The sequence below is a fragment of the Myxine glutinosa genome, chromosome 14 (assembly GCF_964187855.1).
Source record: "Myxine glutinosa chromosome 14, kmMyxGlut1.1, whole genome shotgun sequence".
NCBI lineage: Eukaryota > Metazoa > Chordata > Myxini > Myxiniformes > Myxinidae > Myxine > Myxine glutinosa.
In genome coordinates, this window is record NC_136274.1 from 48,666,662 (window position 1) to 48,688,705 (window position 22,044).

Below are 22,044 nucleotides of genomic sequence, written 5' to 3' on the forward strand. Positions count from 1 at the left end.
AAATTTGGTCAGAATCCCATCATTGGTTCACAAGTTATCGTGGTAACAGGATTTTTACCTAACATGACCTTTGCCCTTTGACCTCATGACCCCAAAATCTAATCAGTTCATCTTTACCTCATTATACATACCTGTGCCAAGTTTGACTAAGATCCCTTTCGCCGTTGTAAAGTTATTGCGGTAACGAAATCCTATCACGGACGGACGGACAGACGGACAGCTGGACAGACAACCTGAAAACATAATGCCTCCGGCGACTTCGTCGGCAGAGACATAAAAAAAAGCAAAATTAATTGATTACATGTACCGTATATTACTTTATTACAATTACAAAAGACCTACCGTCAAATATCACTAATAGTATAATGGTTTTTGACAATACACTCACAAGCTGTTGTACCACATCAGAAATTCTACATCTGCAGACAAATTTATATTCCAGTTCATGAAGACCTCCTATTTTCCTGGTTTAGCGCTTCATGCTGCTGGATGAATAAGACTGGTCTGCCCACAGACGCCTCCTCATCGAGGATCCCGTTAACATGAACTTTCAAGTGTGCATCAATAATACAGGACTTGTATTACACACCTAAAGGATTCCTAAGCACAATCGAAGATGGCAGAGGGAATAAAAAGGAAGCCAGGTTCACCCAACATACACATTTTAGTGATTTCTAACACGATGCAGGACAAGAACACGCAAGCTCATTCCACGTGAATTACAAGGATTGGATTTGATCCTGAGACTCCATGAGCCTTAAGCTAGACACTCAGATAGGAATGCTGAACAGGCCAACTTAAGATTTACTTATAGACCAGCGAAACCTTAGGGCACTGGAAAAAGCTCAGTGGGGGCATTTGTACCGATTGACTGAAAAGGCAGCTCTGCTGTGACCCTGTTAACCAGAATAAAAGTGCATTTCATAAATCAAGTGAACCCAAGAGCTTCTAAAAAAGAAGAGAGGAGATGAAACAGACGAGTCGTGCCAAAAGCCCACCCATGTTGACAAAAGTAATCAGTACAGCACGAACATTCTGCTCTTGACAGACAGGTTTCACCATAAAAGGGGCAGCATTAAATACGTCAGCTCGAGCCAAAGTGCATGAAATATACATTTATTACAGGAATACCAGTGATATCAGAGTTTAGAACACTGCTGGTTATCAGGGAGGTACGCCGGCAGGTGAACTTTGTTCTGCCATGCCACATCCGCCACCTTAGATGGCTCCTTCTTGAAGTCTTCCTCATCCATGCCAGCTTTCTCGATCGATTCCGGATACTTCCTCTTGTAGAGCAAATACGCTGCAAAAAAACAAATAACAAATAGAGCAAAGAACAAAACTATAACTTGGTGCAACTCTCATGGCAAAGGTTCGTTGTGATGAGGGCAAAAGTCTAACTAATTCTTACCTCCGCCACCGAAGGGGGACGGAGATTATGGTTTCACCCCTATTAGTCAGGTTCACTATGTTAACAAATATAATTTCGTTCAAAATTTTGGTAGATTAGCAAAACTATACATTTTTGGAATATTCAGAGCATGAGGAATCCAAAAATTAATGTTTACATTTGCGTAGACACCTTTGCGAAAATGACACTCAGGACAGTGATGAAGATAGTCAGGTTCACTATGTTAACAAATATAATTTCTTTCAAAATTTTGGGATTAGCAAACCTGTACATTTTTGGAATCTTCAGAGCATGGAGAATCTGAAAATCAATGTTGGCATTTGCACAGACACCTGCATGGCCGCCATTTTGGATTTTGAAAATGGCCGCCATAAAATACATATTTTGCGCGATCTCGGCTTCTAGTCAACCTAGAGACTTAATTAAATATGCTAATCCTATGTTTTCTGGGTCAAGGAATCCAATAAAGGCCTCAAAATAGTGCTCAGCATTATAGAAAAGCAACAAACAAAGATAATTGAAAACCATTGTCTTTATATTTGTGATATTGAAGGAGCTGCGCTCCAACGCGAGTCGAAAGAATTGACGCGACCAAAGACGGAATTCGTCCGAGTTGCTTTATTGAAACAAAACAGCTCAGATATTCTGACAAGCCCGTTTGTCAGGCAGCAATATATATACACATTTATGCCGGGGCGTTTGCCCGGGAAAACCGAGACTGGGCATGCCCGGGTGTCAAGGGCGAGTCCTGGAAAGGCGAGTCTGGACATGCCCGGGCGTCCTGGACGCGGCCTGGCAAGTCGAGGCTGGGCGTGCCCGAGCGCTCTGGGCGAGCCCTGGAAAGGCGAGAGCGGGCATGCCCGGACACTCTGGGCGAGCCCTGGAAAGGCGAGTCTGGACATGCCCGGGCGTTCTGGACGCGGCCTGGCAAGTCGAGGCTGGGCGTGCCCGGGCGCTCTGGGCGAGCCCTGGAAAGGCGAGAGCGGGCATGCCCAGGAAAGACGAGACCGGGCGTGCCCGGGAGGTTTGGGCGTGCCCGGGAACAGCGAGTCCGGGTATGCCCAGGAGAGGCGCGTCTGGGCCCGTCCGGACGAGCCCGGCATGGCGATCGCGCCCTGGCCGCGTCCTGGCAGGTGCAAGGCGATTGTGTACATTCAGCGGGAACCGCTACACACGCCCCTCCAGAATCAACCTGCAGGGTCAATTTAAGGGGGGTCCGGATGACCCGGCCGAAGCGACCCCTGGAGGGTCATGGGGGGGGGGGGGGGTCCGATCTGGTGGTGGGTGGTCGAGCGGGGGGAACTGTGGACGGGGGGCGGCCTCGCCGTGGAGGAAGGGCCAACCGTGGTGGTCGGTCGACGTCCACGTGCGCCGGTTTGAGGCGGTCCACAGAGATCCGGTCCGACCGACCGCCGCCGACGAAGGACTTGTCGCCCCGTCGCAGGACCCGGAAGGGCCCGTCGTACGGCGGCCGGAGTGGCCCCCGGTGCGCGTCATGACGCACAAAGACGTACTAGGCTGTGCGAAGCGCCGGGGGGACGTAGGACTGGGGGCCACAGTGGCGGGACGTTGGCACGGGGGCAAATCGTCGGGCGGCCTCCTGGAGGTCCGAGCGCTGGTGTGCGGCGGACCAGGGACTGGTAGCGTCGGGCACGAACTCGCCCGGGACGCGGAGCGGCTGGCCGTAGACGAGCTCGGCGGCGGACGCCCGGAGGTCCTCCTTTGGGGCCGTGCGGAGGCCCAAAAGGACCCACGGCAGCCGGTCGGTCCAACCATCGTCCTGAAGGCCGGCCATGAGTGCGGCCTTCATGGAGCGGTGAAACCGCTCGCACAACCCGTTGGCTTGGGGGTGGTAGGCCGTGGTGCGGTGCAGCATGACCCCCAACGAGCGGGCGACCGCACCCCAAAGTTCGGACGTGCACTGTGGGCCGCGGTCGGACGAGATGTCCGCCGGTGCGCCGAAGCGCGCGACCCAGGTGGCGATGAACGCCTGCGCCACGTCGGCGGTGGTGGTGGAGGTGAGGGGCACGGCCTCCGGCCACCTGGTGGTCCTGTCCACCATGGTGAACAGGTGGGTGAACCCCCGCGATTGGGGCAGGGGACCCACCAGGTCCACGTGGACATGGTCGAAACGCCGTGCAGGCACGGTGAAAGGTGCTAGCGGGGCCTCGGTGTGGCGGTGGACCTTGGCCCGCTGGCAGGCCGTGCAGGCGTTGGCCCAGTCGCAGACGTTCCGTCGAAGGCCGTGCCAGACGAAACGCGCCGACACCAGCTTCTGAGAAGCTTTCCGGCCCGGGTGAGAAAGGCCGTGGATGGAGGCGAAGATGCGGCGCTGCCAGGAAACGGGCACGATGGGGCGAGGCTGGCCCTGGGAGACGTCGCAGAGCAGGAGGGTGCCCGCGAAGGGGATGTCGGCCAGGCGGAGGCCCGTGTCCGCCGCCCGGAGGGCCTGCACCGAGGTGTCGGTGGTCTGGTCGGCCGCCATGAGCGCGAAGTCCACGCCGAGGTGGACCGCGTTCGCGCTGGCCCGAGAAAGACAGTCGGCCACGGCGTTGTCTTTGCCGGCGACGTGCCGGATGTCCGTGGTGAATTCCGACACGGTGGAGAGGTGGCGCTGCTGGCGGGCCGACCACGGCTCCGTGACTTTGGCCATTGCGTAGACCAACGGCTTGTGGTCGACGAAAGCCGTGAACGGGCGGCCCTCCAGGAGGTGTCGGAAATGGCGAACGGCCAGGAATAGACCGAGCAGCTCGCGGTCGAACGTGCTGTATTTTAACTCGTTCGGCCGGAGTTGCCGGCTGAAAAAAGCGAGTGGCTGCCAAACCCCGTCCACCCATTGTTCATGGACGGCGCCCACCGCATAGTTGGAGGCCTCCGTAGTGAGGGCGATGGGCGCGTTGAGCACCGGGTGAGCCAGCAGCGTTGCGTCGGTGAGGGCCCATTTTGCGCTCGCGAAGGCCGCGTCCATGGCCGTGGACCAAACGATGTCATGCTTGGCCGGCTTGCCCCGGAGGGCCTCGTAAAGGGGCCGCATGAGCTGAGCAGCGCGGGGCACGAATCGGTGATAAAAATTCACCATGCCGAGGAACTCTTGTAGGGCCTTGATGGAACGGGGACGCGGGAACGTGGTGATGGCCTCGACCTTGGTCGGCAGCGGCACGGCCCCGGTCTTGGTGATGCGGTGGCCCAAAAAGTCAACGGTCGTCGTGCCGAAGTGGCATTTGGCCGGGTTGACAATTAAGCCATGCTCGCTGAGGCGACCGAACAGTGTTCGGAGGTGGAGGAGGTGCTCGGCGCGGGACGTGCTGGCGAAGAGGATGTCGTCCAGATAGACGAAAAGAAATGGCAGGTCGCGCAGCATGCCGTCCATTAAGCGCTGGAACGCCTGGGCCGTGTTCTTGAGGCCAAACGGCATCCTCAAAAATTCGAACAGGCCGAACGGCGTGATGACGGCCGTCTTCGGGACGTCGGCCGCCCGGACAGGTACCTGGTGGTATCCCCGTATCAGGTCAATTTTGGAAAATATGACCCGTCCTGCCAAACGGGCGGAAAAGTCCTGGATGTGCGGGATCGGGTACCTGTCAGGGTGGTAGCGTCGTTGAGGCGGCGGTAGTCGCCACACGGGCGTCATCCGCCCCCCGGCTTTGGCACGATGTGCAGTGGTGAGGCCCACGCGCTATTGGAGCGCCGCACGATGCCGAGGTGCTCCAACGCGTCGAACTCGGCCTTTGCCACGGCGAGCTTGGCCGGGTCGAGGCGGCGGGCCCTGGCGTAGACTGGCGGGCCCATAGTGGGTATGTGGTGCTCGATCCCATGCCGCACTGCGACGGCCGAAAACGTCGGCCGCGTGAGGGCCGGGAATTCCGCGAGCAGGCGAGCGAATTCGTTCGCCGTCGGGAGGGCGCACGCCAGTTCGGTCGGCGCGGAGCTGCTCATCGTGCACGCCAGGGAGCTGAAGGTCTCGGCGTTGACGTCTTGACGTCGACCAGCAGCCCGTGCGCGCAGAGGAAGTCGGCGCCCAGCAAAGCCATGGGGACGCAGGCGATCACAAAGGTCCACTGAAAGCGCTGGCTGCCGAAGCAGAGGGTGACGTCGCGCGGGCTGAAAGTGCGTATGGCCGAGCCATTAACAGCGACCAAAGAGGGGCCGCAAACGGCGTCCCGCCTGTCCTGCTCGGAGGCGGGTATGACGCTCAGTTGGGTGCCGGTGTCACAAAGGAAACGCCGCCCGGACGCTTTGTCCCGAATAAAAAGCAAGTTGCCCGAGTGGCCGGCGCTCATGGCTGGGAATAAACGCCGGCCCGGCCGTTTCCCGACTTGCCGAAAGTGCACGGGGGTCGGCACGTCCGAGCCTTGTGTCCGAACCTGGCGTGGTAATAACACCATGCCTGGTTAGGTGGAGGCCCCGGCCGTCATGTCGGAAGCGGTCGGCGCGGCGTGGCGGCCGCCAGTTGCACCGGCAGTTCGGCCTCCAACCGCGCAGGGCGCTCGGGCGTCGTGGGCCTCGCCTCGGACGGCGGCAGGCTCCAGGTAGCCGCGCCGATGTGTTGGCCCGCCGAGGAGATCTTATCGGCTTCCCTGGCGAGGGCGCGGGGATCGGTGATCGACGTGCCAGCCAGGGCGAGGCGTACCGGGTGAGGCAGCTGGCGAAGGAACAGCTCGAGGAACAGAAAATCCGGAGAGTGCTCCCCGAGCAATGAGAGCATATAGTCCATGCGCTCGTACGGGCGCGTGTCGCCGAGCTCGGGCAGGTCGAGCAGGCGCCGTGCGCGTGCCGCCGGTGAGAGGGCGAAAGCGTCGAGGAGGAGCGTCTTCAGCGCGTCATACTTGTCAGCAGCCGGCGGGTGCTCGAGGAGGCTCAGGGCGCGGGCCGCGGTGGCGGAACCGAGCGCTGCCACGACGTGGTGGAAGCGGGTGTCGTCCGCGGTGATGCCTCGCAGGGCGAACTTGGAGTCCGCCTGGGCGAACCAAACAGCCGCGTGAGCCTCCCAGAAGGTAGGCAGTTTAAGAGTCACTGCCGTGTCCATGTCGGTAGGTCACCAGTGAAGGAGCTGCGCTCCAACGCGAGTCGAAAGAATTGACGCGACCAAAGACGGAATTCGTCCGAGTTGCTTTATTGAAACAAAACAGCTCAGGTATTCTGACAAGCCCGTTTATCGGGCAGCAATATATATACACATTTATGCCGGGGCGTTTGCCCGGGAAAACCGAGACCGGGCATGCCCGGGTGTCAAGGGCGAGTCCTGGAAAGGCGAGTCTGGACATGCCCGGGCGTCCTGGACGCGGCCTGGCAAGTCGAGGCTGGGCGTGCCCGAGCGCTCTGGGCGAGCCCTGGAAAGGCGAGAGCGGGCATGCCCGGACGCTCTGGGCGAGCCCTGGAAAGGCGAGTCTGGACATGCCCGGGCGTCCTGGACGCGGCCTGGCAAGTCGAGGCTGGGCGTGCTCGGCCGCTCTGGGCGAGCCCTGGAAAGGCGAGAGCGGGCATGCCCGGGATAGATGAGACCGGGCGTGCCCGGGAGGTTCGGGCGTGCCCGGGGACAGCGAGTCCGGGCATGCCCAGGAGAGGCGCGTCTGGGCCCGTCCGGACGAGCCCGGCATGGCGATCGCGCCCTGGCCGCGTCCTGGCAGGTGCAAGGCGATTGTGTACATTCAGCGGGAACCGCTACAATATAACTATTACATAATACATAATATTGCAAGTCCTTTGAAGTTATAGGTTGTTATAGGAAGTTATAGGTAGTATCAGATTGAACTATAAGTCCTATTCACAGGATCTTCGAGGTCTATACCGTTCAGGAATATGCTTTTACAGATCGTCATCCCTGTCCTGAGTGTCATTTTCGCAAAGGTGTCCACGCAAATGTAAACATTAATTTTTGGATTCCTCATGCTCTGAATATTCCAAAAATGTATAGTTTTGCTAATCTACCAAAATTTTAAACGAAAAAACATAGTGAACCTGACTATATTTGCCTGTCTGTACACTTCTTTGGTTTAGTACTTTCTAAGTGGTTGCAAAGTTTAAATTTGTAATTCTGATCTAACTCAAAACATTGATTGCAGAAGAAAACAAAATCATAAAACTGTCTGCAATTGTCTGTGAACAAAAGTCGGCCAGTGGACCCACACTTCCTCAGCCAGGAGAGGTGTGGAACTTGGACTGCCGAATTAATGAGCTCGACAGTTTTTGTTTTTCATTTATTTGTTTCATTTCATTTATACGTTTCATATTTGCCTCGACGCGTTTCTGTCTGCGCTGTCGCTGATGATTCGCCAATATAAGCGATGAAACCGGCCCTGCAGCTGAGGGGGGTGTGTAGCATTTGGATTCCTCTTGTGTGTACTTATGGAGGGACTCTGGGAATCATTTGAAACAGGAAAGGGCTTACCCTCGGAAACTTCTTGCTTGGTTGCTTTATGCAACTTTTCTTAGGCTGGAAGTGCATGGGAGGAGTGTATATATATGTATATATATATATATATATATACATATATATATATATATATATATATATAGATATATATATATATATATATATAGATATATATATATATATATATATATATATATATATATATATATATATATATATATATATATATATATATATATATATATATATATATATATATTGTTGTGGATATGAGAATGTTGTTTTTTTTTTTTGTTGTGTCATGAATTGTTGTAAAATGTCACCCTCCTTCCTGCATTTGTTGTTGTATAAAGGTCAAAGGGCGTTCCCGTAGTTAATTCCATGAAACATACACGAAGGACACCATATATCCCGGTTCGGTAGTTATATCCTTATTATGTGTATTAGTGTAAGGCTGTGTCTTCCATTAATTTAAATACTCCATTGCACCAAGTGAAATAAGAGTAGATTCCCTTCACCTTCCCCTTCCAACAATTGCCAACTGTTCCCTCCGTGACTCCATTCGCCACGAGGTCGGCTCGGAGAAGAAGGGGGAGGAGCTGCCGAATCCTGGGCGTGCCCGCCCATCGTCATCAAGGGCGGAGCCAGAGGGCCGTGCCGACCAATCAGGGCCGAGGCGAGCTCACCGATGGGCGTGTTCTAGAGGCCGGCGGCTTGATTGCCCGCGGGGTTATAAAGAGCGCGCACGGAAGCCGTGGAAAAAGAAAAGTGCGCACGAGGGCGAAGCAAGAGAGGAACGTCCTGAGAGAGATACGTCCTAAGATATACGTCCAAAGAGATACATGCAGAGATACGTGCGACGATCAAGTGCAAGCAAGTCAGAGCGGCGAAGTGCCAAGTAGGGCAAGTGCTGAGTGTGCAGTGCCAAGCGCAAGAGAGTCCTAAGGAGGAGCTTTGGAGAGCGCACGGTGCACTGGAGGGGCTTCGCCGTGCAGTTTGGAACCGCGGCTGTTTGGCGATCCCAGCTCGGGTATTGACGGCGGCTATCCGCTCCCGGCCTGACCGATCCCCGCTGAACCTTCCTCCCCCGCCAAGCCATTCCTCCTTCCGATCCTTCCTGCCTGCAAATTCCCAATTCGTGTGAGTCCGTCTTTCTTTTGTTCTGTCCAGGGTTCTAAGTAAGACTGCCATAGATAAGCTAAGGTTCACTGTGTCCGCTTCTTCTTCTTCTGTTTTTATTTTATTATCCTTCCTCCTCCTTGGTTTCTTTGATTGTGTAAATAGTAGGAATAAATTTAGTAGCATTTCCAACCTTTTTGCTTTGGTGTTCTTCTTCTTCACATCCTTCGCTTTAGTCTTTTCCCCATTGAATATCTGTGGCGCGATTCGGCCAACGTTCAGGAATCGGGTTAGTCGGGGTAACTGTTCGGGCGCGGCGGCCATCCGCTCGGCAAACAACATCCTCGCCGCGGTCCCGTAACAATTGGTGTCGGGAGCGAGATTGGACCCGAAGCGCGCCTAACGCGCTCAAAATTACGAGCGGCCGAAATTTGTTTTGTTTTAGAAAAACCCGAACTTTGAAATCGCGCCATGGCTAGTCAAGGCGATCGGGTGCAGGTGGGTGAGCTAGAAGAGGGGTTAGGGGTTATCCAGGATGAGAGGGAAGAAATGAAGGAGAGCAATGATGATGTGGTTGAGGAGGTTTCAGGCGCGCAAAATGGCGCCCTCGCGCACGTGGTTACAGCGGCACCAAATAGAGCCGCGCCCTTTGTACCAACGGTGGAAGACATGCAATTATTTCTGGCTGAAATGAGGGCCCTTATGGTTAAGTCGGGTGAAGAAATGGAAGACAGAAGGAGGGCTGACAGTGAGCAATTAAGAGAGGGGTTGAACAATAAATTTGAGGGGTTAGACAATAATTTTAAGGGGTTGGACAGTAAATTTGAGGGGTTAGACAACGGGATAAAAGAGGTGAAGAATGGGTTAACGGGGGTGGAAAATAGAATGGCTGCCCAGGAGAATCAGATAGAGGGGGTGAAAAATGGGTTAAGGGGATTAGAAAACACAATGGACGACAAATTGGGGGAAGTAGGGGAGCAATCCGCCCGGGAATTCAAACGGATGGGGAACCAGATAGAGGAGGTGAAAATCGGGTTGGAAGGTAAACTGGATGCTCAGAGGGATGAATTGGGACAGATGAGGGCGGCATCTACCAAGGAGATGGGAGAAATGGGGGAGGAGATCAGACGAGGTGTGAGCGAGCGAGGAGGTCTCGGGGGTACGCGAGGAGGTAAAGCGAGGTGAGAAGCGTATGGAGAAAGAGGTGAGAAATGGGACGGCAAGGTTACAAGGGGGCATAGAAGATCTAACGAGGGGAGTAGAGCAGCTGACAGTGGGACAAAAGGAATTAGTGGAGCAAGTGGAGAAGAACACCGCGGTAATCGGGGGGTTAAAGGCGACACAGAAAGAAATAAAAAAGGAACTGGTAGCGACAAAGAGGGAATGTCAGATGGTACATGAGGGGTTGACAAAGAGGTTGGACGAGGTGACAGAGACAATGGAGACGAAAGAACAGGAGGTGAGGACGCACATAGAAACGATCAAGGTGACCTTAGAGGACGAAATTGAGGGGGCGCACCGGGAAATGAAAGAGGTGAAGCAAAAATTAGAGAATGTGGAAGAGGGGGTGAGTGAAATTAAGAAGAGATGGAGGGAAACTAAGAGGGCGATAAAGGAGGAAATGATGGAATATGTACAAGGTCTGTGCTCAAATCATGATGATGTGCTTACTAACCAAATAGAGTTTGTAGGTGGCGGGGGAGGAGTGGAGACGAGGTGCCGAGGTGAGTGGCGATATACGTGGAAATGTATATGATGTGAGGGGAGCTTCAGTCGGCTTGGGGGTTGGTGTGGATCCGGGTGTTCGTGAGAGGCCGTTGGTGAAGTGTGCGACAGGTACGGAGTGTGAAGGAGGAGGTGTGCGAGGATGCCCGACTATGGGGTGTGTGAGGAAAAAGTGCGCGCCGAGGAGTGAGTGTGCTGTCGAGAGTGAGTTGGTCGTGGCGCGTGTGCGGGGGGCACATGGAACCGCGTGATGGGGAGTGTTACAGGGGATGTAACGAAAGAGTGCACACCTGTGGTGAGTGTTACAGAGGACGTAACGGGAGAGTGTGCACAAGAGGATGCGTGAAAAAGGTGTGTAACAGAGGAGTGCATGATTACAGAGTGCGCTGTCGAGAGTAAGGGTGAATGCCCGACCGAGTGTGGTGGTGAGAGTAGTGAGAGTGACACGGAGCACGAGTTGGTTGTGACAGGTGGGAGAGAATGTACACCTGGAATGGAAGGATGCACACCTGGAATGGAAGGATGCACACCTGGAATGGACGAGCGCGTGTGGGAATGCACACTTGAGTTGGTAGTGAAGCACATGATTGGGTGTGCAGGTGAGTGCACACCTGTGGTTGTCACAGAGGATGTGACCGAGGAGTGGGCGCGAAGAGGTGTGTTGGTGAGGTGTACGAATGACGAGTGTGTGCCAAGGTGTGCGGTGGTCAGGTGTGTGACGAAGTCTATGAGTGTACCTGGGGGGTGTGTAAGAGAAGGTGCAATGATGGAGAGCATGGAGACGGCTGGATGTGGAGCAAGGAACGGAACGCGGGGTGTGAGCATGCAAGTGGAGCATCGGCGTTAAACGGAGCAGCGGTTAGATCGACTTTTAGCCGAAGCGAGCCCTCGGTTCGTGGCGGGCTTTGTGTGCAGCGGGAACCAGCGGGGATCGTAACCACGGCGGTTTTGAAGGAACCGCCATACGCGATCCACGCCAGGCCTCGCTCTAAACGGTCGTGTCCGTGCTCCACTAAGCGGAGCAGGCGTCCCGGTTCGAGGACAGGGGGGAAGGGTCGGCGCGGCGACCCCTTGTGGTCGCGGCGTTCCGGTCGGCCGAGATGGGGGCATCGGACGGTTCCGTGCCGAGATGGTGCGTGCGATCCCGGCCCGAGTAAACCTCCTTCCCTGCACCGACTGCCGGACGGACCCAACCGCCGGCAACGAACCACCCGCATGTATTGCTCGGCTTCGCGAAGCCGAGCTTTGCGAAGGTAACGACGCACCGAGGCTCAAGTTAAAGGACATTTGGTAGGGTTAGGGAATTTGTGATTGGAAAATTTTTGATTGGTTGGAATTGGATGAGCCAAATTGATAGTGGGAGGTACCCAATGTGATGGGATGGCAACTCTGCCATCCCTCACAAGGGGGCACATGAGCAATAGCTATGGGGTTTATGGCATTGTAAACTCGCCGCGGGAGGGTTAGGATAAAATGATAGGGATCTAGAGAAGAAGGACCATAGGTAACGGTAGAGGTAAGTAGCGACATTGGACCGGTAGTCGGGGACAGAGAGTAGGGTAGTTGGATTATAACGACGAGGGAGCGCGATAATATAAGGCGCGACTGGGAAGCGTGAGTTTTAGCAGGGCGCCAGGTAGATCAGATGATGCCGTGTGTGTGAGAGTATTGATATCGAGCAAATGAGGAATTGCTAGGCAATGCTCGGGAGAGATGGGTGTATTGAGCGTGGAAGTGTTTGGAGCAGTGCATGAGGAACAATTGTGGTTGTGCATTGTATTGAGTGATTGAAGAAGCCTGGGAGGAAGGAGGGTGCAGGAGGCACCAGGTGTGATTGCACACTGCACAGGTGTGCAACTGAACAGGTGTATGGAGCAATGTATGACTGAGTAATTGTGATTGTGTGTTGTGTTGAGCAAATGGTCCTGGAGGAAGGAGGGTGCAGGAAGCACCAGGTGTAATGGCACAGGTGTGCAAATACAGGTGAGCATGGTTGTGTGGAATACATGGAGTATGGAATATATGGAGTATGGAATGGATGGTGTGGAGTGAGTATGGTGGAAACTGTGGAGTGGAGTGGATGGTGCGAAGGTGTGTATGGGGAGGATGGACCCCATCACGAATACCCGGGGAGGGTAGTTTAAGAGTTAGGTAGAGGGAGTAGGTAAATTGTGGTTGGATATTGGCATGTGTGGTGCGTGTGGAAGAATGGTGTTTGGATGGGTGCATTAGTGACGTGGAAATGGCTGGGCGTGTGGCCTGTTAGTGTGTGTAGTTAAATGGGCACTTCGCCACTGTTAGGATGTCGGCCAGGTGAGGCCGCAGGTGGGCTCTGGGAGCCGGTAGAGTTGTTGTGGATGGGGCCCGAGGATCCAGAGGACGGACCCGGGTAGCCCAGTGCCAGAGAGGGCACCGAGTGGGGAGAACGCCATAGGGCCTTCCCCAGGTAGATAGGTTAGGGTAAGGAGCAGGTAAGCTCAGAGGCAACTGCAGTGGTGGAGGTGTGCAGGTGGGTAGACCTGCTGGGAGAGCCACACGACCCAGTCCTGAAATTGTGCAAAGGCACAGGGAGTTGAATCGGGGGAGTGAGACCCCAAATTGATGAAGCACCACAGTTTGGGCAATGGGAATTGGTTCTTAAAACCGCATAGAGTGTAAGATTGCCAATGGATTGGCAGGGAAAGACCCCGGGTAGTGTAAAGTGTGTTAATGTCATTTAGAAGGTAGATAGGATGGAAATCTCCTCGCACCATCTACATCCACTCACCTGAGGTGACGACGGTGCTCCACACCATGCCATGGTTTGTTGTTGTTATTTTTTCTGTGCAAATGTTTGGATTGTGAGATGCATCATGACGTGGGTGTGACATTGTGCTGATGTTCCATCTCTCCCTCCTTATGAGGATTGATGATGAATTGGAGATGGCAAATTTGAATTAGAGGGATTGTGGCGACGAATTTGGTATCAGGGAAATATGGGGAAGACGAGACAGTAGTGACGAATTGGTAAGGGTGTAGATTTCTGTACATACGGGGGTAAGGGGCAAGGGTAGAACAGGTGACGGGTGGGGTGATGTACGATAGGGACGAGCATTTCTCCGCTCGGTCTCCAGGCGCACCTCACCTTGCATTGCCTTTATTGATGTGTACCCTTGTGACCTTACCCCTCGCTAACCTGCCCTCTCTGTCTTCCTTCTCCGACCCATGGATCGTGCTCTCTGGGCACCGAGGGGAGCGTGCGGGAGTCCGCCATTGTGTGCCAGAACCCCCGCAACCAGCTGCTTGCATCGATGCACCACTTATGGACCACATGTCTGTGGCTGAGCACCACTCATGGACCCCACGGGTTGGGGCATGGCCCCTCTGCTGGAACCGGCCACGATGGCCCAGGATCTTGCTTGCGGACCTCGGTGACGTGGCACCTATGCCACACAGGTGAACCACCCCTAGTCGGCCCCTGTGGGCCATAAATAAAAAGTGGACACGTTTTGTGCTTTTTATTATGTCTAAATAGGCCGCCAGCAAGAAGATGAAGTTGACAACATCAGGAAGAACAATGGCCAGCAGAGGGAGCCGAAGAGCAAGACCACCAGCAGTTGTTTGTTTATTTTTATTATGAACTGTGGTGACTGTGCACTGACTGGTGCGTTTTTTTGGTGCTTTATGGTGCTCTTTATTGGTGCTGGTGCGTCGATGCAGCGCAGGCTGTCTCTCCCCCCCCCCCGCCCCCCCAAAAGAACAATCGCAGGTCCTGGGTTGCGTTTTGTAATTAATGAAATAGCGTCACTTGAAAATAATGCTCCCCACCATACATGTTTAGTTTGAGAACAATTCCGCAATTCGGTTATCCTGTGGGCGTAAATCTGTTAGATAGGGTGCAATGCAGCAGGGGGACATACTTATTTGTGTTTTAAAACTGTCACACTCAGGGTCAGGTTAATTGTAGAGGGAATTACACCTACGTGTCACACTAAGTATGTTTTATAGGCCCGAGGACGTGCCTGGAGGATGAGGGTGCAGTGTTGCGGATTTGTAATTGTTGTAAATATCACCCTCTGTAAGTGTAATGAATTCTTGTAAATATCTCCGAGTTGTGTGTAAAGGTCAAATGTCATCCTCTTAGTTACTCCATATACATACACGCAGGCCACCATATACCCTTCTAAGTAGTTATTTCTTTATTATGTGTATTAGTTTAAGGTTGTGTTTCCCATTAGTTGACTCTACATTGCACCGAATTCAAATAAGGTAGATTCCCTTTCATTCCCAAAGCCCCCATTCCCAAAGCCTCGATTGCCAACTGCATTCGCCCTCCTTTAAACACGCGGTCGGTTCGGAGAAGAAAGGCATGGCCCCCACCTCATCATGAAGGGTGCAGCCCCGAACGACCAACCAAGGCTCAGGGTATGGCTTGAGAGGGTGTGGCCTATATAACCCGTTGCCGGGAGCCCCCACCTCAGATGAGTGAGGGAGCCCCACGAGCAGTTCTGCAGAGGGAGTTCTGAAGTGAGAGTTCTGTGGAGGGAGGTGCTTGAAGGTTGATGAGAGTTGGACAGAGAAGGTACAAGGTCGGTGAGAAGGCACGAACGAGAGGCATGATCCAGCAAGACTGAAAGAGAGAGACGTGAGGGGTGCCTGTATTGCGGCAATAGGCCGAGACCCTCTAGGCCCTATTGCCGGTCGGTGAGACGCGAAGCGGAGCTGTGTTTGCCGGGTTTTCGCCTCGACCCCAAAGCGTGGATCGGAGCGCGCGCTTGGAGCCGGACCTCGACGCCACCATCTACCTGGACCCTCCTCTGCCATCGCAAACCATTCCTGCCATTCCATCCTTTTGTGTACACGAGTTTGTTTTGTGTGTCTTGTCCCTGGGTATAAGTAAGCTTGTATAAGTTAATATTGCACTGTGTCCTTCTGGTCCTTCCATCCTTCTGTAAATTATTTTCTTATCTTTCCTTCTCCTTGGTTCTTTTGGTCTTGTACATAATAGTTAGTAATAAATTATATTTGTTCTTCCTCCCTTGCCTTCTTTCCTTCACATCCATTAGTCCTTGTCTTTTCCATCATTGAATACCTGTGGCACGATTTGGCCAACGTTTAGGATCGGGTTTAGTCTTTGGTAATGGCTGGAACGTCGTGTTGCTAACACCGCTCGGCAATTAGAACATCTAAAACTGGGGTTCGAGCGGGAGTCCCTCCCCTGCTTGCGGTCAGGAGTGGCACTCAGGTCCTTGGGACTTTTCGTCGACCAAATACCCTGGCTGCTCCTGACCGGGAGGAGCGTTGGGACCCCCAGGACTCACGTCGGTCAGTCACGGACAAGGGGATTGATCCCCCCTTGATAAGGGGAAAAGGGGCCGACGGAGAGATCCGTAACAATATATATATATATATATATATATATGTATATATATATATATATATATATATATATATATATATATATATATATATATATATATATATATATATATATATATATATATATATATATATATATATATATATAATGTGCACGACAACTATTTTTATCATGGCTCCAGTTATTCCCACCTTCTTGTGAGGTTAGCCAGGGAATATCTCTGGACCACGTCTTTCACAAACTGGGTGGCCAGGCCTGATGTTGGAGTAGTCGTGATTTGGGCAGGTATTTGAATTTAGCTAGGGTGCAGGTAATAAGGCGTGTACTCTTTGAAGTTCACTGTATAGTTTTTAACGTCTACCGGCTCGTGCTGGCACATGGGACACCCATTCTAACGTCCATCACAATGATGCCTTGACCTGCCTGCGAAACACCAGGGTGACAGTTTGTAGCTGGGGCGATATTTGAACCCAGGTTAAAGAGCTCAGCAGCATGGATTTTCTGATTGGTCACCAGGTCGATGAAAGAAGTTACTAAATTGAACTCTTTGTTTTTACTGATGCACAGGAAAGGTGATTTGCAACACTAAACGACAACTTCGCATCCTCAATTTATGCCACCTCACCTATGGGATGCTCCATCCTCAGACATGTTTCTGGGTATTAGCCATCACTAACAGAGTGCAGACTAACCCCTTCTACCTCCTTCCCCAACCTCCACGCCCACTTGAGTGCTGGCATGCCCTCCTTTAAATCCCCATTGAAGAATGGCTTGCTCCACGAGGTAAAGTTAATAAAACGAGATGGTATTCATAGAATACTTACTGGATTTGGTGCGAGCCAACTCTTGTGGATTTTAAGTTTTTTTTTCTTTGATTCAATATGGCTGCCAGACCACGTGACCAATGATGTCATACATTTACATTCTCCAACATAATTGTTTCATATATCATACTCAAGAAATTTCAAACTGATCGGATTAAGCATTGTACTTGTCAAGTTATGACGTCATAATTAAGGCATCAATGACATCATCATTAACAACACTTATTCCCCATGTCGAGTTCTTTACAATGAGCTACGTTTACATTTTTTTAAAATGGAGCGGTTTCGGAGATATCGAGGTCAAATGTTTCCCCGTTTTCCAAGATGGTGCCTATACCACATGACCTATGACGTCATAATTATCACTAAAAAAATTATACATGAGTAGACGCATATTATGGTGAACATTCAGTGTCAATAGGACCAATGGGTGCCGAGAAAATGACTTTTAAAAATGCAGACATGCACATACGCGTACGCAGGTGATTGCTTAACCCCGCTTTTTGCTTCACGAGTGCAAGGTAATATGATGCAAAGCCATATGAAACAATAATATGCAATGTGACATAATTGATCCGATACTTCCCAATGGAAAATTTTCCTCGTGTGCATGTGCAAGCAATGGAGTTCAGACAATGGATTTGACTGTTTTGATCTCCAGAATCGTTCAGTTCAATTTCGAGTCAGATATCCGATGCGAATTGGACCTCAACCTATGGCCAATCTGAGAAGTTATGCTTTTATAATCGAGCACCCTCGAAAAGGATACCTGTGTTTGTGGAGTTATATTGTGACCTGTGCTGGATTGCTTTCCATACCTCCGGCCATTAAAAAGGCAGAACCGAGCTGGAAGATGCTGTAAAAGAGCGGGAAGGTAAACATGAGGTCCAGTTGCTTGCTTGTGAATGACAGCTGCAAGATGGTCGTGCAGAGCTGGGAGTTTTGTGATCCCGTCTCCAAAGCAATCGTCCGGCACCTGAAATGACAGGACACCTGAGCTCCTGCAATGAAGTTTACCAAATATCCTTGCAACTTGTTCCTCATCCTTTACGCTCTAGCAATGCAGTCCTATAGCCCCACTTAAGTAATATTACCTGAACCAGGGCTGATTGACAAGGCGTGCCAGGATGAATCCCAAAACGTATCCGATGCAGGGAAATAAGAACCCGATGAGCCACATATCGGGGTCTGAGGCCCATGATCCCTGATGTAGAGCTCCACCCACCACTGCAATGGCGATGATAAGGACGGCCCCGCAAATCGAACCAATCTGAATGAGACCAACCAGTCGATGGATCAGTCAGTTGAGATAGTGCATAGTTGGTGTTACTTCAAGAATAACATCTTTGTAACCAGACTCGGTGGCCTAATGGTCAGAAAGTGTACGTTCTGAGTCTGGGAGGTCAGCAGTTCAAACCCCGGCCACGTCATACAAAGACGTTAAAAATGGTATGTGCTGCTTCCTTGTTTGACACTCAGCATTTAGAGACTAGAGCGCAGACAAACGGCCATAGGAAAGAGCGAGAAAAATATAGTGTGATAAGTTATAATATTCTTCCACTGAGATGAAATGGGACGGCTGTTTTATAGTATGAGGAAAGGTCGATGTGCTACCAGGTAAATCACCTGCTGTTGTACCACGTCCGAAATATATAACTCCAAGGAAGCAAAGCGACAAAGTCACAATTTGATGCCGTATGTCTCTCTGGTCCATCGGCAATTGTCAAGGAGATGTCTCGGAGGTACCACTGCCACTTATACTCTTTGCTATGGTAACTTATACCCAATGAGATGTAGATTTAGGCAAAGACAGACTTACTCGGAGAACAACTCGTGCTACTTTAGGCCAACGGGACTTGATGATCATTCCAACCATGACCGGGATGAGGAGGGATGCCAGCGTTATGCCTGGGGGTGAAGATAGGTTGTTTTGTAAAAGTAATGTTATTATATCATAATCTTCATTCTCCACAATAATTGATATTAGACCCCATTAATCAGTGGTGAGTCGACTTAAATGCTCTTACCAATACTCTGGAAGGGAATGCTCACTCCGCTCTCGCTGGTCCAGGACGAGGTGTACAGGTAAAGGCACAGCGGCATCATGCCCATCGCCAGTATCGTGGAACATGTTGTCATCCCGATGCTGCGGCCGAGGAGAGGGGTGGGAGACGAGGGAGTCATGCGTTAACTCAACAATAGAAGTGGCTTTACTTATCGTGCAAGCCATTTCTGCCGTCACAAACCATGATAATCGGGCTCGCTCCTCCACACTCCTTGTTGCCTCACTCGTCACGGACTCGGTTTTTGGCACGTTTATTAAAACAAGAAACAAAAAAAAAGAAGCAAGAAACACTAAATTATGGGTAGAATTAACAAAAATTGGGGTACCTACCAAAAAATGTAAAAAAAAAAAAATTCTCATAAGCTCATATATACGCACACTGGCATCAAAGCAGTCCGCCATTACAATCAGCTTTGGGCTGCATCACTTCTTCATAATGGTGTAGAGTAGAGATACATTGTGGAAAGCAAACTTGCCTGAGATCCATGTCTCCATCGACCCAATAGCTAAGGACATTGGAAACAGAGCCTCCCGGACAGCAGCCCATGATCACCACGGCTATGGCTTGAAGCGGCTTGATGTTAAAGGCAACGGACAGCAAGTAGCCCGTGAGGGGCATGATCCCAAATTGACAAACAAAACCAACGAATACTCCCCACGGTTTCTTGATGTGGATCCACATTTTTCTAGCCTCGACATTGCAGCCCAGAGACAACATGACGAACGCCATCATGACCGTAAGGACGGTGCTGACGACTCTTCCAAGAGTGGCGTTGGGGCTTTGGAACACGGCTACGCATGAAGTCCCATTGCAGAACGTGGCGTTTGCGAAGCATGACCCCAGTTTGCTGGGACTATCTAGGGATTCAACAAGAACAATCGGCATCGTCATTTTTCCTTGCACCGGATTTCAAAAACATCTCACACAGACACACACCTCTTTTATATCCAACCGGTCTTGAGGGATATACCTGCGGAGGTGCCAAAGTCAAGTTTACGGCTCATGCATCATGGCAATGAATAAACCACAGGTCGTGTTTATTACCGTCATGACGCAAATGTTCACTCAAAGTTGATGGAAACCAAGTTTGCATGTGATGTTGTAACTTTTTGATTTCATGCCGCTTCGACTGTGGGGGTGACAGGATCGATGCCGATTGTTTTATCACAAGTGGCTGTGCATTCCAGGTGCAATTATTGCCCTGACTTCAAGATTCAATACTGTATTACCACATCAACTTGACAGTTGTTAGGAATTTGAGGTAGTGTGCTCTTAAAGACAAAAAAACATACATTAATGGGGCATGGAAACCCTCCAAACATTCAGGGGTCGTTTTATACATTATAAAGTGCAAAAAACAAACAAAAAAAAACATACATTAATGGGGCATGGAAAACCGCCAAACATTCAGTGGTCGTTATATAAATTATAAAGTGCAAAAAACACATTAATGGGGCATGGAAAACCTCCAAACATTGAGTGGTCGTTATATACATTATAAAGTGCAAAAAAAACAAACCAAAAAAAAACACATTATTGGGGCATGGAAAACTGCAAAACATTCAGTGGTCGTTATATACATTAAAAAGTGCAAAAAACAAACAAAAAAACATACATTATTGGGGCATGGAAAACCGCCAAACATTCAGTGGTCGTTATATACATTATAAAGTGCAAAAAATCAAACAAAAAAAACATACATTAATGGGGCATGGAAAACCTTCAAACATTCAAGGGTCGTTATATAAATTATAAAGTGCAAAAAACACATTAATGGGGCATGGAAAACCTCCAAACATTGAGTGGTCGTTATATACATTATAAAGTGCAAAAAAAACAAACAAAAAAAAAACACATTATTGGGGCATGGAAAACTGCAAAACATTCAGTGGTCGTTATATACATTAAAAAGTGCAAAAAACAAACAAAAAAACATACATTATTGGGGCATGTAAAACCGCCAAACATTCAGTGGTCGTTATATACATTATAAAGTGCAAAAAATCAAACAAAAAAAACATACATTAATGGGGCATGGAAAACCTTCAAACATTCAAGGGTCGTTATACAAATTATAAAGTGCAAAAAACACATTAATGGGGCATGGAAAACCTCCAAACATTGAGTGGTCGTTATATACATTATAAAGTGCAAAAAAACAAACCAAAAAAAAACACATTATTGGGGCATGGAAAACTGCAAAACATTCAGTGGTCGTTATATACATTAAAAAGTGCAAAAAACAAACAAAAAAAACATACATTATTGGGGCATGGAAAACCGCCAAACATTCAGTGGTCGTTATATACATTATAAAGTGCAAAAAATCAAACAAAAAAAACATACATTAATGGGGCATGGAAAACCTTCAAACATTCAAGGGTCGTTATACAAATTATAAAGTGCAAAAAACAAACAAAAAACACATTAATGGGGCATGGAAAACCGCCAAACATTCAGAGGTCGTTATATACATTATAAAGTGCAAAAAACCCCAAAAAAAACATACATTAATGGGGCATGGAAAACCGCCAAACATTCAGTGGTCGTTATATACATTATAAAATGCAAAAAACAACAAAATAAACCATACATTAATGGGGCATGGAAAACCGCCAAACATTCAGTGGTCGTTACATAAATTATAAAGTGCAAAAAACAAACAAAAAACATACATTCATGGGGCATGGAAACTCTCCAAACATTCAGTGGTCGTTATATACATTATAAAGTGCAAAAAAACCCCCAAAAAAACATACATTAATGGGGCATGGAAAACCTCCAAACATTCAGGGGTCGTTATATCAATTATAAAGTGCAAAAAACAAACAAAAAACACATTAATGGGGCATGGAAAACCGCCAAACATTCAGTGGTCGTTATATACATTATTTTTAAAAAAACAAAAAAAAAACATACATTAATGGGGCATGGAAAACCGCCAAACATTCAGTGGTCGTTATATACATTATAAAGTGCAAAAAAAACAAAAAAACAAAAAACATTAATGGGGCATGGAAAACCACCAAACATTCAGTGGTCGTTATATAAATTATAAAGTGCAAAAAACACATTAATGGGGCGTGGAAAACCTCCAAACATTGAGTGGTCGTTATATACATTAAAAAGTGCAAAAAAAAACAAACAAAAAGATCATACATTATTGG

General features: G+C 50.0%; 1 protein-coding gene across 1 annotated transcript; it reads right to left on the reverse strand.

The window, feature by feature from the left end:
* Positions 1-645: 645 nt before the first annotated feature.
* On the reverse strand, positions 646-21,263 carry SLC10A2 (solute carrier family 10 member 2). The gene is made up of 6 exons (XM_068135696.2): positions 19,353-21,263; positions 18,839-18,957; positions 18,631-18,719; positions 17,906-18,081; positions 17,630-17,787; positions 646-1,303 (listed from the first exon to the last, which is right to left on the reverse strand). The coding sequence occupies exons 1-6, from the start codon at positions 19,766-19,768 to the stop codon at positions 1,140-1,142; spliced, it is 1,122 nt and encodes a 373-aa protein (XP_067991797.1). The 5' UTR covers positions 19,769-21,263; the 3' UTR covers positions 646-1,139.
* Positions 21,264-22,044: the final 781 nt, after the last annotated feature.